General features: G+C 37.0%; 1 protein-coding gene across 4 annotated transcripts in view; it reads right to left on the bottom strand.

The window, feature by feature from the left end:
• MAP3K5 (mitogen-activated protein kinase kinase kinase 5) overlaps positions 1-18,863 on the bottom strand; it is a 241,083-nt gene that overhangs the window by 101,240 nt on the left and 120,980 nt on the right. For all 4 annotated transcript variants that reach the window (XM_078370136.1, XM_035296827.3, XM_002747058.7 and 1 more), the window contains 3 exons: positions 15,442-15,554; positions 8,625-8,784; positions 5,472-5,625 (listed from right to left, as the gene is read on the bottom strand). In XM_078370136.1, coding sequence (XP_078226262.1) covers positions 5,472-5,625; positions 8,625-8,784; positions 15,442-15,554 — 427 coding nt within the window. The remainder of the gene's footprint in view (positions 1-5,471; positions 5,626-8,624; positions 8,785-15,441; positions 15,555-18,863) is intronic.

The raw sequence follows: 18,863 nt of genomic DNA on the forward strand, positions 1-18,863 counted from the left end.
ACTAGTATCAGTGACTTCAGATTGAAACCACTTAGAACTGCTGTAACCCCCAGCACCAACGTAGAGGATTATTGGATGAGTATCTGAATCTGCTGCTGTAGTAAACCATTTCAGTTTGTCTGACTGCTGTTTTTCCTATAAATCCTTCAAGCATTTTACAGTATTTATCAATGATCATAAGGTTCAATAATGCATCACCTTGTATTGCTAATAAACTTAGAAATACATTTTTGCAGCCCATATATTGGCTCAGCTATCCCCAGGAAATCTACTAGTGATTAACTTTTTAAAAATCTTCTATTTTATCATGTACTACATAAGCTATTTCTATAAATATAAATGTGTCAAAGAAAGACAGAAAAGGTCCATACATAGAATGTCTCATACTTATTTTGGTTTTTCTGCTATCACACTTTATCATACAGATGCAGTAGTATGGTTTTCACACCCATGTAAATAAATTTAGAAATGCTTTTGGTTATTCCTGAAAGAGTTTTATATATAAACCAAAGAAACAAACTTAGCTACATGAAATAATAAACACGTTTTTTTGCACTGCCTTTCGGATGAAACTGGCATCTTCAATAATGATATATTTCACCTTGTAAGAGAAAAAGAGAAATCAAATTTGCTCCTATTTTAAAGTTCTATGAGGGGTATGTGATAAATGAGTTGAGAATCTCCATCAAAGGACTGCATGAAGTAGTCCATTATTACTAATATCTCACCATTGAAGTGAATAATACTAAAATGATACATATGCCCTGATTTCAAAGGCACTATGATTCATTACCTACTTGTAGAGATGCTTAAAGGCATCTTCCTGGCCCAAATTTCCTAGGCAAACTTCACTACGAATGTTTTAAAAAAAGAAAAGTCAATACTTAACTAGTAGAGAAACTGGAATAGTCTTTCTCCTCTACTGGTTTAACACTCAAGAAGATTACCTTTAGAACTAATCTTGAATCAAGCAAGTTTTCCAAATAAAAGTGGAGGAAAATGCCTTCAGAAGGTTCCATCAATAAGTAATTACAGATTCATTATACAGTAAAACATGAAACGCACCCTCAGAAAGAAAGCACAAGAATCTGGGCATATTTGTTTTACTCTAAACTTACCCCAACAGTGCATTTACTTAAGGTTCAGGTAACTAGGGAAAGGAAGCTAAGAAAACCAATTTTTCTTTACTCTGGGTATTAAAACTGTTAAGGGCTCAAAGAAAGTCAGGCTTTAGCTGTGAAAATAAGATGGTCTATACCACAAATACACACACAGTGAGAATCCAGAAGGGAACAGATTCTGACTCAGGAAGAAACTCACCCAGTGAATCAAAATCTTAATTCTAATCAATATAGAGACAAACAGTAATGATGAATAATGAATAATGAAAATCAACTTTCCAACTAAACGTTGCAGAAATGGTGCTCTCATTTCTGAGTATTGCAGTGTATATGAAATCAAAACAATAGAGAATAAAAGGTGGGTTTCCCAAAACATCATCCAACTCTCTTCATTGACAAGTGAGAATATACCCTGTGCCCAAATTATGTGGGCATACTATTATATTAAACAGCAGAAAAGAACAGCACCAGCTCCTCTCTTGTAAAATTATGTCTTTGTTGTCATCTTAATATTTCTAATAGATAAAATCTGAACTATGTGTCCCTCACTTGAGATAGGAAATAAAAACAAGGTTGTAGCTAGCACTAATTTGTTGAGCCCTTTGCTTTACCCTTGAAATGACAAAATGTGAGAAATTTGTGGCACATATTACAGAGGTCACAGAAAGGCTGGAAAAAAGACCAGGAAATGGAGACACTTTGACAAAGCCTTAACGCTAGATATAACTCACTTATGAGTTTATATATTCTTACTTTTAGTTTCTTGCTTTTAGGTTAACATTATAATTAACTGCTAATTTCATGTATCTGAATAAAAAAGGAAGACTGCAAGGCCTATCAAAGAACAGATACTAACCAGATGTTTAGGTTTCCACAGGCTTTTAAGTACAATATTTCTCTTCTGCCTCTCTCCTGACATTAGATAATGAGTTCATGGTCTCTAGACTTTTCAGTGTAAGGAGGAAAGAAAATACACCAAACGGAGATGTAAGAAAAAAAGAATAAATCAAAATGATAAATGATGGTACTATTCAAATCATTTCCCACATAAACTTTCAACTCTCTTTTGCCCAGAGCCACAGTTATTTCTTGGAGAAATTAGAATGAATATAGTATTGAGATAAATAAAAACAATCAAATAATATTTTCTAAAATAGGCCATCCTGGATTATATTTAGATGCATTTCAAAAGAAGGATAATGTTATCCTAATCAACACCTACTGCAACCTTTGTAGTGTGAGCCATGGAAGTTGCGATGCTAAGGACATGACAAGTTGCAGTGACCAAGAGAGCCCCAAAGGTACTAAAAGGCTATCTTTCTCTATGAGGGAGAGCATGGGTGGCAAATTCCAGAAGTGGTCACAACTTACTACCCAAATATTGATCCTGTTTTTCTGCTATGCTATCATCTACCTTGAGACTTAAAAATGATCCATATGGTTTCCATTACCTTTTAAAACAATATCTTTGTAGTTTCTGTAGTGCTTCATCATACACTTAAATAAAAGAAAACATCTGGCTGGGCGCGGTGGCTCACGCCTCTAATCCCAGCACCATGGGAGGCCGAGGCAGGTGGATCACGAGGTCAAGAGATTGAGACCATCCTGGCCAATATGGTGAAACCCTGTCTCTACTAAATATACAAAACTTAGCTGGGCATAGTGGTGCATGCCTATAGTCCCAGCTACTCAGGAGGCTGAAGCAGGAGAATCACTTGGACCCAGGAGGCAGAGGTTGGAGTGAGCCTAGATCACGCCACTGCACTCCAGCCTGGCAACAGGGCAAGACTCCATGTCGGAAAAAATTAAAAAGAAAAGAAAATATTCAAGTGGTTAATCCTAAAGCAATTTCCGTTAAATTTGGAGCTTCTTGGTAGACTGGCATTTTCTGTAACTCACACAGGTGAAGTCCCTGTAAGAACACTCAAGAGGAACTACAGAAGTGTACAATGTTGCCCTCTGTGTAGCAACAAACTATGGAAAAGAAATTTTGAGTACCTGAGTTATGAATTCTGATGTAGGAATAGTATTTAGAGCTGAGTGGGAAAACACTGCATTTTAGAGTTTTGTCACAAAAAGACCCCAAACAAGCCACAAAGTTTCAAGAAGGAAATGGATTGCTGAGAAAAATCAAATATGCCATAAATATGTTGGCAAGATAATAACAAACACCGATGTGCCTACCACTCGCAGATAACTGTTAACACACTTTCATATTTGCTTCAAAACGTTTTCTAAAGAAATAAAATGTTGTAAATAAAGTTGAGGTCCTCAGGATCCCTTACACAATCCTAACATCCCCTTTCCAGATAATTTCCCAGAATCCCAGAATATTCAGCAATTCCTATGCCCACCAGCAGGTTCTAAAAATGCTCTTGTCTCCATACCAATGACAACTGCTGGAAAACGTTTTAATTCTTTGAGTCCATGGGGAAAAAAAAATAGTGTCTCATTTAATCTGCATTTTCTTGACTAACCAGAAGTTAATTATCTCTTCATATTATTTTTTCTTTTTATTTGCTTATCAATTTATAGGATTTATTTGCATATTACCTAAACTGACTATTTTGCACATTTGTATAAAACATTTTCTCTTTCTAGCAGTTTCTATTTGGCATGCTCATGGTAGTTTTATTTTTTTTTTTAATCAAACAAAAATATCAATTTTTTATTGACTTTTAAGTTCCTTTCTTACTTAAGGAGGCCTTTCTCAACTGGTGTTTACACCTATATTCTCCTAACTTCTCACTGAATATTTTCTAATTTTTTTATATTCACTTATTTGTATTTATATTAGGACAAATTCTGTCAAATATTTTTTATATTAACTTATATTATGAAAAATAAATTCATATTAAACTAATTCAAATGAGCTGAAAGTGACTAATTTGAATGGTTTCCTTTCATAGCCAGTTTTCTAGTCCATCAAGTTAACAGTCAATTAAATACCAGAATTCTACATTCTCTTCTTTCACTACATTTCCTGCTACTCAGAGCACCAGCTAGAGGCAAGTTGCCAGCTCATTCGAAGATAAGTATTTTCCTAGGCTACACATTATCTAGGCTAGAAAATAAAGTGAAGTGTTTCAGTTAAAAGGCTTTCGATTAAGGACCCTGCTGAGCTCGAGGCTTCATCTGGAAGCAAGAGTAAAGCATGCTCATGTCAGCAATAGATTTAATTAAGTGAAGTAGGTGATCCTATCAACAAGAACAGGAACACAAGATTTCACAAAAAGAATTGAGAACTGTCACCGCCTCTGAGAATGCAAGATACAGATTAGAAAGCTCAAACAGAGACTTATGGCATCACTTTGATGTGGAAAGAAATTTGTACACACAGTGAATTGCCAGTAATTCTTTTTTTTTTTTTTTGAGACAGAGTCTCACCCTGTCACCCAGGCTGGCATACAATGGTGCAATCTCGGCTCACTGCAACCTCTGCCTCCTGGGTTTCAAGCAATTCTCCTACCTCAGCCTTCCGAGTAGCTGGGATTACAGGCATGTGCCACCATGCCTGGCTAATTTTTTGTATCTTTAGTATAGTCTGGGTTTCACCATATTGGCCAGGCTGGTCTCAAACTCCTGACCTCGTGGTCCACCTGACTCAGCCTCCCAAAGTGCTGGGATTACAGGCGTGAGCCACTGTGCTCAACAGTTGCCAGTAATTCTTGAATTGGATGCTGAACAGTGTTAAGAACTATCAGGAGGGGGATGGCCATCTGAGAAGAGCAATCGATTTTTTAAAATGTGTGTGCATGTGTGTGTATGTGTGTGTGTGTGTGTGTATATTATACATTTAAATCTATATAGCTGAAGTCCACTAGAGATCAGCCAAAATGAGTTGCAGACCAAAAACTGCAAGTCATTATTTCCCATGGTCTAAAGTGTTATAAATAGGGATTGGGGATATTACATCTAACACTGACCCAGCTGGGTAATGGATGGTGGGGATGGAATAACAATGCAGGTGAGCCTGATACTTTTCACTCCAAGACGGGAGATAATACTGAAGACCATGCCAACACGACTGCAGGATTAAGGAAAAGCATCCATCAGTCTGGCTGAAGCTAAACCAAGAGATAATCTTTGCACTGTTTAGGAAGTACACTTCACCACTTATCAAAAGGAATCAGCCAAATTCCATGGCAAAAACATAAAAATATTTCTCCGATTCTGAGAAATTATTTTTTAAAGTAAGCCAAAGCAAACCAATGTGCAGGAAATAAAGATATTAACCAGGTGACTGCAGACTTAGGGCACAAAAATCAGCATCTAAGCACTGTTACAATCACAGTACAAGATGTTCTTTAAATAAAAAAATGTAATTAGATTTAAAGGAAGAGTACTCACTGGAAACCTAACCACAGTAACATCTGTCTTTGTGGCCTCGACCAGGAAATCCATCCAAAAGTCCACAAGTTCTTGCTTGGCCACAGGCTGTTCAGTAGTCAGTTTCACAAAATGCTTATATATCAAAATTGTCTCTACAATAGACTTAAGGTACCTGAGAAGTAAAAGACATAAGACACAAAACATAACAGAAAAATTTAGTACCACCTGTTCCCATGTATCCCAATCTAATTCTGTAATGTAATTTATATATGACATTAACAGTTACACATTCATTACATTATTCATTATTTGTTAAATATCATGTGCTTTCACACTTTCTTTTTTTTTTTTTTTTTTTTTTTGAGACGGAGTCTCACTCTGTCACCCAGGCAGGAGTGCAGTGGCTGCAATGGCACAATCCGGCTCATTTCAACCTCCCTGTCCTGGGTTCACACTATTCTCCTGCCTCAGCCTCCTGAGTAGCTGGGATCACAGGTGTGCACCACTACACCCAGCTAAGTTTTGTATTTTCAGTAGAGATAGAGTTTCACCCTATTGGCCAGGCTGGTCTCCTCAAACTCCTGACCTCAAGTGATCCACCTGCCTTGACCTCCCAAATGCTGGGATTACAGGTGTGAGCCACTGTGCCTGGTCACACTTTTTTTTTTTTTTTTTTGAGATGGAGTCTCACTCTGTCACCCAAACTGAGAAGCAGTGGTGCCATCTTGGCTCCCTGCAACCTCTGTTTCCTGGGTTCAAGCGATTCTCCTGCATCAGCCTCCTGAGTAGCTGGACTATAGATGTATACCACCACGCCAAGTATTTTTTGAATTTTTACTAGAGACAGAGTTTCACCATGTTGGCCAGGCTGGTTTCAAATTCCTGACCTCAAGTGATCCATCTGCCTTGGCCTCCCAAAGTGCTAGAATTACAGGTATGAGCCACCATGCCCGGCCATGCTTTCACACATTATCTCATTTCTATCTCATAAAAATTCAATAACATAGGTTATTTTATCCCTGTTTTAGAGATGAGGAAACAGGCTTAGAGGGCTTGGTAACTTGGACTAGGGCCATACATCTGGTTAAAACGTGAATTTTAAAATGCCTATATTCTATTTGAGGAAGCAGTTAATGCATTTGTTTTTAAATATGCTTCTTTGAGGAAGCTTTCTTAAATAGACCCTTCATAAAACATCATTCTTTAGCTCAGAAGCAACTCAGCTTATATATTATACAAATACCCTCAAACCCAGTAAGACAGATGGTGCCTCAAAGGAAAAAGTTAGGAAAAATGAGGAGAGAGATAATTACAGGCGATAATGGCTATGCAGGCACTTTGCGGACTATAAACATGGAAGTTAACATTCCATAAAAATTAAGTTAGTGGAACCTTAAGGTACTGTTTTGCAGCTGTGAGTACCATTGTATAGAATAGTGGCTGTTTTCTTGTTAACAGACCCAGGATGTCTAAAATACTGCCATCGGAATGGTCATTGCAAAGAAATAGGAAATGTGACTGAGTATCACGCATGCATTTATTGGTTCATTTATTTCATATCATTTGCTGCATGCCTGCTGCTGTATAAATATTAAAAGGTATTATAACATCATGAATAAATATCCATGGAGATATGATTAAACAGAGAGACAACTTAAAAAAGCCATACACTCCGTATCAAGAGAGGCAGAACTAAAGAATGACAGAAACACTAAAGAAGGGACTTGGGTGTGAGGAAGGGCTATAGGTCAAGGTCAGCTTTATGAGCAGGTGTGATGGATGAGTGTTCTCCGGGGAATGTGTCCATTGTGAGAGGCATGCTCAGCACATGCTCAGACACTCACGCATGAAACCGGCAGTGTGGTATGAAGAGACAGCAGTGCAAACTCAGGGGTGTGACAAGAGCTGAGGCTAATGGCTAAGGGCAAATCTTGTTTACTAAGACAAAATGATGGACTTTATCCCTTAGGCTGTGAGGAACAATTAAACTATATTGATTTAAGGATTTCAGTGCAGAGGAAGTGTCAAATGTGCATTTTTGAAAGATCATTGTGATCTTTAGAAAGATCCCTGGGGAGAACTGGCTAAAGGAGACCTAAACATGAGAAAAATTCTTTAAAAAGCCATGAAGGCCTGAGTGGTCTCTTCCTCACATGGTTTCTGTGATGAAAACAGCCAAGTAAGTGGCCTGAGCTCAGAGTGCCTCTGGAAAGATGCTTTCACCATATTATGGTTGGCCCTTTAAAGTCTTTACAGCTAATGGTCAATCGCTACATGTGATGCTAATAAAAATTGTTTTTCTTTCTTTTTTTTTTTGAGACAGTCTCACTCTGTTGCCCAGGCTGAAGTGCAGTGGCGTGATCTTGGCTCACTGCAACCTCTGCCTCCTGGGTTCAAGTGATTCTCCTGGCACCTGACAGCATGCCCAGTTAATTTTTGTATTTTTAGTAGAGATGGGGTTTCACCATGTTGGTCAGGCTGGTCTCAGACTCCTGACCTCAAGTGATCCATCTGCCTCGACCTCCCAAAGTGCTAGGATTACAGGTGTGAGCCACCACGCCCAGCCAACATTGTTTTGCAAAATGATTCTAAATGCAGAGGTAATTTTGTTTCCATCTCTCCAATTACCACAGAGATAATGGTGAGATTTGGGTGCACTCCAAGAACAATTTGAAATTTAAAAAATACACAAATATAGGAAACGCTCAAATGTGTCAGTCAAATCCTAAGTAAAAACAAAAGTAAATCAAGAATGAACATTCTAAATCTGAGATTAGATCACAGAGGAAACAAAGGGCATAGGTTTGGAGTAGAGGTCTAAGAGCTGAAATGGAAATGTGGTCTCAGGCCCTGAACATAAGTTATATTTGCAGGTGTAAAATGCGTGACCTCTGCATGATTCACATGGGTGACAGTGGCCAACCTGGGCCAGTGGGTTGGTCAATGTGCTGGAAAGGCTGTCAGAAACCTGCTGACATCACCTACATCCAAAGTCACTAGAACTTATATGCAACACATTTTGTGAATATGACAATTTTCCTCTATATTCTGCATTTTATTTTATAAGCAAATAAAATCATCTAGTTGTCACTTCAATAAATATAATATGGGACCAATATGGAGCTGTTTATTAAAAAAAAATTGTATCAACATATAATAGCTGATTATTACCATGCTGGTGTCTTCAGTTTAAAAAGCTTTTCAGATGCTTGAATGACTCTCATGTGGTCGTTGGCTAGGACACTGGCCCCCAGAAAAAATCCAACTTCCCAGTAGCTCTGGAGTTTTTCCAGGTTTCCCTTTTTACCAAGAAGGCTACTTAGCTTCACCCCTAGAATACAAACAGGAAGTAGAATGTTACAAACGCACCCCAGAGAGGTAGAACCAGGTTTTCACTAAAAAGCAAAATTAAGCTTTCATTCCTCTTTTTGGATTAAAATAGCTTTGTTAAGTTGCTGATTATTAAGGTGGTTTCAGTTCACTGTGAAAAGAAATTAGTCATAAAAAGGAATGAAACACTGATACATACAATTACACCATAGATGAACTTGGAAAACATGCTGAATTAAATAAGCCAGACACAAAAAGACAAAGGTTCCGTGGTTCCACTTACAAGAGGTACCTAGCACAGACACATTCTTAAATGTGGAAAGTAGAATAGAGGTTCCCAGGGACTGGGGGGAGAAGGGAATGGGGAGTGATTGTTTAATGGGTACAGAGTTTTAATTTGAAAAGATAAAAAGGTTCTGGAGATGAACAGTAGTGTTGCCCGCATAACAGTGTGGATGTACTTAATGCCACTGCAGTGTGTACTTCAAACGAAAATTTTTGTTATGTACATTTTATCACAATAAAAAATTTGGTTAAAAAAAAAGTCAGACTAACCAGAAAGGCACACAGAAAAAAGTGAAAATTACCCTTTAATTTGAAAACCAAGGATAACTGTTAAGATCACTTTAATGTACATAAATCTAGAACTTTAATATATGTCAGCATATGCATAAATTAAAAGGTGATAATACAAATGTTGTGTAACCTCCTTCTTTGTCTTTTTATAACATGATAACATGGATTCTTTTTTTTTTGAGACGGAGTTTCACTCTTGTTACCCAGGCTAGAGTGCAATGGCACTATCTCGGCTCACCACAACCTCCGTCTCCTGGGTTCAGGCAATTCTCCTGCCTCAGCCTCCTGAGTAGCTGGGATTACAGGCACGCGCCACCGTGCCCTGCTAATTTTTTGTTTTTTTAGTAGAGACGGGGTTTCACCATGTTGACCAGGATGGTCTCGATCTCTTGACCTCGTGATCCACCCGCCTCAGCCTCCCAAAGTGCTGGGATTACAGGCTTGAGCAACATGGATTCTTAAATAAATTAAGAGGGAAATCTCATGTTTTTTATGCTGAAATTGTATCCGTTGAAGTATAAATATATACAATATATATATATTGCAAGAGTAATATGCTATAATAATAAATAATTTTAGACACAAAAAGTTATATATATAAAATGTTAAAGAAATAAGGAAATATGCCAGATGTGGTGGCTCACACCTGTAATCCCAGCACCTTGGAAGGCTGAGGTGGGAGGATCGCTTTAGCCCAGGAGTTCTAGATTGGCCTGGGCAACATAGCAAAATCCTGTCTCATAAAAAAAATAAAAAATTTAAAAAATTTTTTAAAAACTAGAAAAAAAAGGAAATAGACTGACAGATAATACTGTCTTGTTATGTGACTGTCTTAAAAGTCTTGAAATTAGGTAATATAAATACTCCAACTTTGTTCTTTTTCAGCAGTTTTGGCACTTCTGTGTTCTAAATGTTTCATTATAGTTTCAAATATATAAAGTAGATTTTCAAATATCTATTGTGTCTTGTATTATTTTTGCATTTCGTATTTGTTTGCTTAAAAAGAATATATCCTTGTAGCATTGTTTGGTGCCACTAATATCCATCACATTAAACTGTTGGGAAAATCATCTGAGATTCAGGAATAAGGCAGAAAGGTAGGATGTATCATTTCAATATCATATGGGAGCATCAGGCCTCTCAAGGACCGTCTCATGAAAGTGACGCTTGTTCATCTCATTACACACCACTTATTAAAGATCCCAGACTTACAAAAGTTTACTTGTTAACTTGCAGATTTTTGTCCAGTAGAGACGTAAACTTCTGTAGAGTGGAATGGATAAATTCTTAAGATTTATGGCCTGTTGGACATAAACCAGCTTTTCTTTTTCTTCAAACTCAGAAGTCTTAACATTTTTTTGTTATCTATGAATATAAATACTTTTTGAACTGGACATTCCATCTTACTAGTTTCCATATTAGTTGAGTTAAATAAAATAATTTTATGTGTCAATTTTTATATTTGCTGAGAGTCATGATTTTATATTTGCTGAGAGTCATGATTTTATATGTGCCATTTTATATTTGCTGAGTCATGATTTTATATGTGCCATTTTATATTTGCTGAGAGTCATGATTTTATATGTGCCATTTTATATTTGCTGAGTCACGATTTTATATGTGCCATTTTATATTTGCTGAGTCATGATTTTACCTTTTTGAAAATTATATGTGAATGAAACAAAATAACCTTTAAAAATTTTCATGTTACTTTTTATCATATAATCCACTCAAACCACAAGTGTTTCAGGAAAATGTCCATTTGGGAATTCTTCACATTTTGTGAGGGCAAATTAAAGACGGAACAGCTTTGCCACTGCTGTTTCACAAGATGGAAATAAATTACACATGCATAGGACAACATCCAAGATCTTCTACCTGGACATGACCTTTTTTTGTTTTTGCTGTTGAGACAAGGTCTCACTCTGTCACCCAGGCTGGAGTGCAGTGGTATGACCACTGCTCACTGCAGCCCTAAACTTCCCAGCTCAAATGATCCTTCCACCTCAGCCTCCCAAGTAGCTGGGACTACAGGCAGGAACCATCACATCTAGCTAATTTTGGGCTTTTTTTTTTCCTGGAGAAACAAGGTTTTGCCATGTTGCCCAGGCAAACTCCGGGGCTCAAGTGATCCTCCTGACTCAGCCCCATTAGCTGAGATAACAGATGCTACCATAACTGGCTAATTTTTAAATTTCTTCGCAGTTTTTACTTTTTATTTTTTTTGTACAGACAGGGTCTCACTCTGTGGGCCAGGCTCATCTTGAACTCCTAGGCTCAAGCAATCCTCTCTCTTCCCTTACCCCCTCAAAGTTCTGAGATTATAGGCATGAGCCACTATACCCCAATAATGGTTTTAAAATAAAATTTCAGATGTGTTCTTGTACCTCAGAAGTTCATTTTGTGATGGTGATACTTGGTTTTGGCCTCAAGAAGCATTTATCACATGATCATCACACCCAGCCAGCATTTGGACAAAATGTATATTTTTGACGTCAACTAGTGTTTTAGCATATGGATGTATCACAATTTATTTACACAAATGGAGATGGGTGGCCATTTTTATTACTCTAAACATTGTTGTACACATAGCTTTGTATATTTGCTCAATTATTTCTTTATAATAAAGTTCTAAACATGAATTTGTTAGGGACAGAAGACATGCCCATTTTTAGTGTTGATGCATTTTTGTCAAATTGCCCTTAGAAAATGCTGTACCAATTTATACTTTCACTGGAGGCATCTGACAATTACCCACACCCTTCCCAGTGAGGGAGACTATCACATGCATTCATCTTTACCAATATGACAGGGGGAAAAAAGGAACATTGCCTTTTCTTAACCACCGAGATTGGCCATCTTTTTACGTTTGTATTTCCTTTGTGAATCAGCATTTATGCTCTTTGCAAAAACTTGTTTCTACATGAAGACATTCTCTTTTAAGTATGGAGTTAAGAACATGGCTCTAATTTTTTATATTTATAAGTCCTTTCTCTCTGTCTCTCTCTCTCTTTCTCATACAAACACAGATATACAGATATCTTAGTGCATAAAATTTGTTTTGTATTTAGGATTTTCTTCCATAGGATAGAATTTCAGGAGTATTGTTAGACTTGGTTCCAAACTACAATATTTTTTAGATTCGTCATCCATAGGGACAAATTAATAAAGTACAATTTGTGATGTTCAATTGTATCTTTTTAACCAAGTCCTTCCAGATCAATATTTTTCTCTATTTAAAAACATGTTGATTGAATTTATAAGCAATGAGCAGTATGTCACTGGTGTGTTAACAACCAGTTCACCATTTATTTGATTCAGTTACCTATTTATGCAATTTAAATGCTGACAATGTTGTCATTAAAATTGGTTGACTTATAGTGAGGATTTTTTTAATAGCTTAGTTTTTATCATTTTGCAGCTGTTACTATGCTCAAGGCTTTTTTTTTTTTTTTAATTGAGACAGAGTTTCGCTCTTGTTACCCAGGCTGGAGTGCAATGGTGCGATCTCGGCTCACTGCAACCTCTGCTTCACAGGTTCAGGCAATTCTCCTGCCTCAGTATCCCAGGTAGCTGGGATTACAGGTGTGAATCACCACGCCTGGCTAATTTTTGTACTTTTAGTAGAAATGGGGTTTTACCATGTTGGCCAGGCTGGTCTCTAACTCCTGACATCAAGTGGTCTGCCCACGTTGGCTTCCCAAAGTGCTGGGATTACACGTGTGAATCACCGTGTTTGGCCTCTAAATCTCTTTTAATCTAACCAATCCCTCTACACATTTGTTTTTATGATGCTGACTTTTTGAAAAGACAAGGAGTCCTATAGTGCAGGAGTCCCCAGTCCCAGGACCATGGACAGGTACTGGTCTGTGGCCTGTTAGGAATGGGGCCACACACAGGAGATGAGTGGCAGGCAAGCAAGCGAAAAGCTTCTTCATCTGTTATTACAGCCATTCCCCGTTGCTCTTATTACCACCTGAGCTCCGCTTCCCATCAGATCAGCGACAGCATTAGATTCTCAAAGAAGCGTGAACACTACTGTGAACTGTGCATGTGAGGGATGTAGGTTATGCGCTCTTTACAAGAACTTAAAGCCTGATGATCTGTCACTGTCTCCCATCACCCCCAGATGGGACTGTCTAGTTGCAGGAAAACAAGCTCAGGGCTCCCACTGATTCTACATTATGGAGAGTTGCATAATTATTTCATTATATATTACAATGTAATCATAGAAATAAAGTACACAAGAAATGTAATGCACTTGAATCGTCCCCAAACCTCTCCCCTCCCCCAGTCCATGGAAAAATTGTCTTCCACGAAACCAGTCTCTATTGCTAAAAAGGTTGTGGACCACTGCTCTAGTGTTCTAACATTCTGATCTGTCTGATGTGACTTCTTGGGATTATTTAACTTATTTCTTTAGAGCTTGTAATTTCTATTAAGTGAACTTTAGATCTTAAGGTTCAGGTTAAACATTTTTAGTGAGAATATTTCCCAAGAGTTGCTGTACACTCAGCCAGGAGTGGTGGCTCACACCTACAATCCCAGCACTTTGGGAGGCTGAGGTAGGCGGATCACTTGAGGCCAGGAGTTCAAGACCAGCTTGGCCAACATGGCAAAAGCCTGCAGTGAGCTGTGATTGTGCCGCTATACCCTGAACAGCAGAGTGAGATCCTGTCTCAAAAGAAAAAAAAGGAATTATTTCAAACAGATTTTTATGCCTTTAATATCACTGCTATCTCACAATAATAAATATTTTATCATTCTTTTAGTCTGGGCCTTTAAAAAATAAACAAATAAATATTCTGACTTTATTTAGCTTCAAAGATTTTCCAGAACATTACATATAGATATAAGCTCTTCCAGAATAATTGTTTTTTAAGGTCTAGAATTCATTTCCCTTTAAGTAAAAAAAAATCTCAAGTTAAAGTGGGCCAGGTGTGTTGGCTCATGCCTGAATACCAGTACTTTGGGAGGCTGTGGCAGGAGAACTGCTTGAAGCCATGAGTTCAAAACCAGCCTGGGCAATATAGTGTGTCCCTAGGGTCTCTATTAAAAAAAATTTAATTAGCCAGGTGTGGTGGTGCACACCTATAGTACCAGCTTCTTGGGAGGCTGAGATGGGAAGATCGCTTGAGCTTGGGAATTCGAGGGTGCAGTGAGCTATGATAGTACCACTGCACTCCTGCCTGGGTGACAGAGTGAGACCTAGTCTCTAAAAAAAAGAAAAACATTTTTTTAATCTTGAAGAAAAAATTTCTTCTACAATTCATAGCTTCACTAAGATGAATGTGTTATTTTTTCCCCATGAAAAATAAGGCTGAATATTTCTATGTCTGGAGTAATAACTCCTAAAAGAGTTGGAAAGGTTCTCTGAAAGGAGGTGGTTAGACACCCAACAGAGCGACATCTGATTCCCATAGATAGGATTCCAGTGTCTAGAATCTTTAAAAATGTAATCAAAGCCAAAACCAAGAAAAGCACTCTAATTGTGTTCACTGAGATGCCCTAACTTCTTTAAATTCCCAGGGAAAGGTAGCAGATGAAACAATGTCTACATATAAAAGGGACAAAAGCACATTCTATCAATGGCTACGATTCAAAGATGGTCTGAGGAGCCTGGTTCCTACCAACACTGCCAGCTGCTTGACCTGGTTGCTCCTGGGGCTTTGGGAGGTTCTTCCCCCAGTACCAGTGAAATCATAAGGACAGATGTGCTTGAGACACAGATAAAGGAAATAGCAGAGGTTTTTGAAAAAAGCACCACGAAAGCACAATCTATATTCCTGATGTCTCACAAAACACTAACCTTATTGGGAGTTGGGTGCTGAATGCAGAACCCATATCTTCAATATGAGTTTGAGCTAGAATATTAACTGGGGGGCTTTTATGAATTACATCCTAATATCAGGATTCTGTACAACAGTATGAAACATCAAACAAGGAGATATTATAAGCTCGTTTTTTCTCTTTAGGAAGTATGAAGAGACAGCAAAAGCTCTATCTGTTCATGATTCTTGTTCTTTTCACCAAGTTGGGTCCAGTTTCTTGATTTCTATGTAAAATATCAAGTTGTAATTACCAACTTTCCGGAGCTCAAAGGAAGATTCAAACTGGTGCCCAGCTGCCAGGAGGAGGACTGCATAATTAATTCCTGACTGTAGTGTTGGCTCTGATTCAAATGCCTTTTTGAACCTATGAAAAAACACAATGTACAAGTTAACTTTCTCAGTCATAAAACCCTGGGTGTGTAATAGCTTCTGTTTGTATAACTCCAATGCCTGAGCAAGTTAAAATACTGCACTGGCCTTCACCCCAGAATCTGGTCTGCTATTAGGATTTAACGCTTCAGAAACTGCTTATCTTTGTCCACAACTCTGTTGCATTCCCCCACTTAGCTCACCCTCAACCTAGTAACCCTAGTCTTTTAAAAAAAAATCATCTCTTCAACCATCTACCAGAAAATATGTGAATGTGAAAATTTAGTTACAAGGGCATTTGTTACAAGATGAAAAATTACTCTAAATATCCAATAATGTTATAAAGTGTAGTATGTAATAACATATACTCCAAATGTTAGAAAGCTACGTAGTCATTTATGTTGTAGAAGCATGTTAAATGTCCGAAGAAAACCAGTGTTTCAAAGTAAAACGTAGTAGTCTACTTGGAAGCCACCATTTGGGGTGTGTGTGTGTGCGTGTGTGTGCACAATAAACATTTAAAAATGAAAACCCTGCACATATTTTTTAAAGTAGTTTTTAAAAACTCTTAAAATGTACAGAGCATTGACGAGGTAAAATACTAAAATGATCAATTCCATAAGAATGATATAAAATGAAATAATGTCAATTATAAGATGAAATTAAGAAAAGCAGAGATTGTGCCTCTGCACACTAATTTGGGCTCAGAGAGTTATAAAAAGTCTTTTCTGAATATGCACAAAACCGAGTATCAACCTCTGAAACACTTCAATATTTAAAAGGACTTCAGTGTTTGACTATTTACTTTATTTTCAAGGTAATACTTCCTAGGATAATTTAAGGGTTTCCTTATATGCATTATTAAACAGGCAATAATATCCAATATAATTTCACTCAAGGGCATGTAAAATGAGAAAAATAAAATAAATGCTCTGCCTGAGGCCAATGCATGAAAAATGAAACTTTTATTTTTTAAAAAATCATGCTGAAGAAAATGTAAGAATTAATATCTAATGAATGACCATTTGATGATACCAAAAAATGGTTATGTAGGAAAAAATACATTACAATTCTAAGATAGAAGCATTCTCACCTAAGTCATAACCCTGTAAATAAAAAAAAAAGGTATAGTAAACATGGTGAAAGGCACAATAGTGTATATTATAGGCACAATATGTATATATTCTTGGCCTTTATACTCAACATTTTCCATGATTTAAAATAAGTTAAACATCAAATAAGAAGAAAAAGTATATTTTTCTGAATATTGAGGATGACATCTTTTTTTTTTTTTTTTTTTTTTTTAAAGATCTGGCTCTTTAGAACAAGCATCTCTGAATAGAAACAAAAATAAGTATTAATCTTAACTAGCTGGCTCTGATGGTTATGTACCTATGGAATATGAAAAAAAAAGGACCCACTGCATCACTGTAGGTGATTAAAAGGCATTTTTTAATCTCTCTAGAAGTATACGTTTCCGTTCTAAAATGCAAAAAGTATATATACTCAGACCAGAGATATTCGAAGCTATATCAAAGCAAGTCACAGCTTACAAGTCTTAGACTAATATGACTCTCAAAGTTCTGTGTCTTTGTTCAGAGGCAAGTATAGTGTCCCAACAGAAAAGGATTTATGAGAGGAAAGAAGTAGACACTTCCCTTTCTAACCAATTCACATCAAGATATGAAATATTTTTCATTTAATACACTAATTTTCCCTGAAACCAAAGAACATGAAATGTCTCTCCTAAACATATGAAAAGGAAGATGTAAAAATAAAGACATATCCAAATGAATCAATAATCAATCAATATTGGCTGAATATTTCCTACGTGCCAAAACAACCTAAATGAATATTTGGGTTTATATATGTTTTTCTGTTACCACAAACAATATACATTTTTGGATTTTAAATAAAAATAAAAATACCAATAAGATACAAATACTAATTTTAAATGAAAATATAAATACCAATAAAACTAATAATTCACATTTTTCTTGAGCTTCCCTCAAACCATGATAATAAGTTTAGTACTGTATTGAAAAAGTCTTACTGTTTTCCGGAGATTAAAAGAGCATATAGGTATATTACAGAATAAATAAAATCCTGTTCTATATCGTTAGTATACCACTACAGGAAGTGGGAATTCCTCCAAAGCAAAGAAGTAAGTATTCTTGGCAGAAATTTGCCAATATCAAAACTATAGAAGTTTTTAAAAACTATGTATACCTCTTAACATAACAATTATACATTTACAAATTTATACCAAAAAAAAAACATTAAATGTGTAATCAGAAGTTTCATTGCAAGGGCATTTGTTACCAGATGAAAAATTACTCTAAATTTCCAATAATACTATAAAGTATAATACGGAATAAATATATTACAAATGTTGGGAAGCTACATAGCCATTTATATTGTGGATATTAAATGTGAGGGGGGAAAACCTGTGTTTCCAAGTAAGACGTAGTTGTCTACATCAATCCTGCTTCAGTAACCAGGGGGAAATAATAATATTATCAAAAACACATTTTTGCAGACACTGGAGATCTATGGAAGCAACACAAAAAATCACTGAAATAAACTCCAAAGAGGGAAGTGACCTTCTGAGATGAGCTGAATTGCTGTTGTCTTTCTTTTTTTTTTTTTTTTTTAATTTTTTATTGCATTTTAGGTTTTGGGGTACATGTGCAGAACATGCAAGACAGTTGCATAGGTACACACATGGCAGTGTGTTTTGCTTCCTTTCTCCCCTTCACCCACATTTGGCATTTCTCCCCAGGCTTGCTGTTGTCTTTCATGGGAGCACTTGCTGATTCTGACCCTAAGATTAGGCCTGGGGTTGGCATGGGCAGAGAAACTCTGCCTATTTTAAACTTTACCAGGAAAAAGATAAACTAGTGGATTTCTTGATAAATGCATGGATTGGCATGAGAGTACAAAACCTGAAGGAGCCCCAAATGTGTGGCTGTTCTCTTCACAGGACATTCACTGAATACTGAGTTGTATAGGAGGTTGGGGGGTGGAATAGAGCTGGGATGACAGAGTAAAATTTCCTGAGTATTTAGGGAAAGGAGTCTACAACAACCATAGGAAAAAGGTCTCCCCTTTAAGAAACTTACCACATTTTGGGCCGGGCACAGTGGCTCACACCTGTAATCTCAGCCCTTTGGGAGGCCAAGGTAGGTGGATCACTTGAGGTCAGGATTTCAAGACCAGCCTGACCAACATGGTGAAATCCTATCTCCACTAAAAATACAAAAATTAGCCAGGCATAGTGGTGTCTGCCTGTAGTCCCAGATAC

This window comes from Callithrix jacchus, chromosome 4 (genome assembly GCF_049354715.1).
Source record: "Callithrix jacchus isolate 240 chromosome 4, calJac240_pri, whole genome shotgun sequence".
Lineage (NCBI taxonomy): Eukaryota > Metazoa > Chordata > Mammalia > Primates > Cebidae > Callithrix > Callithrix jacchus.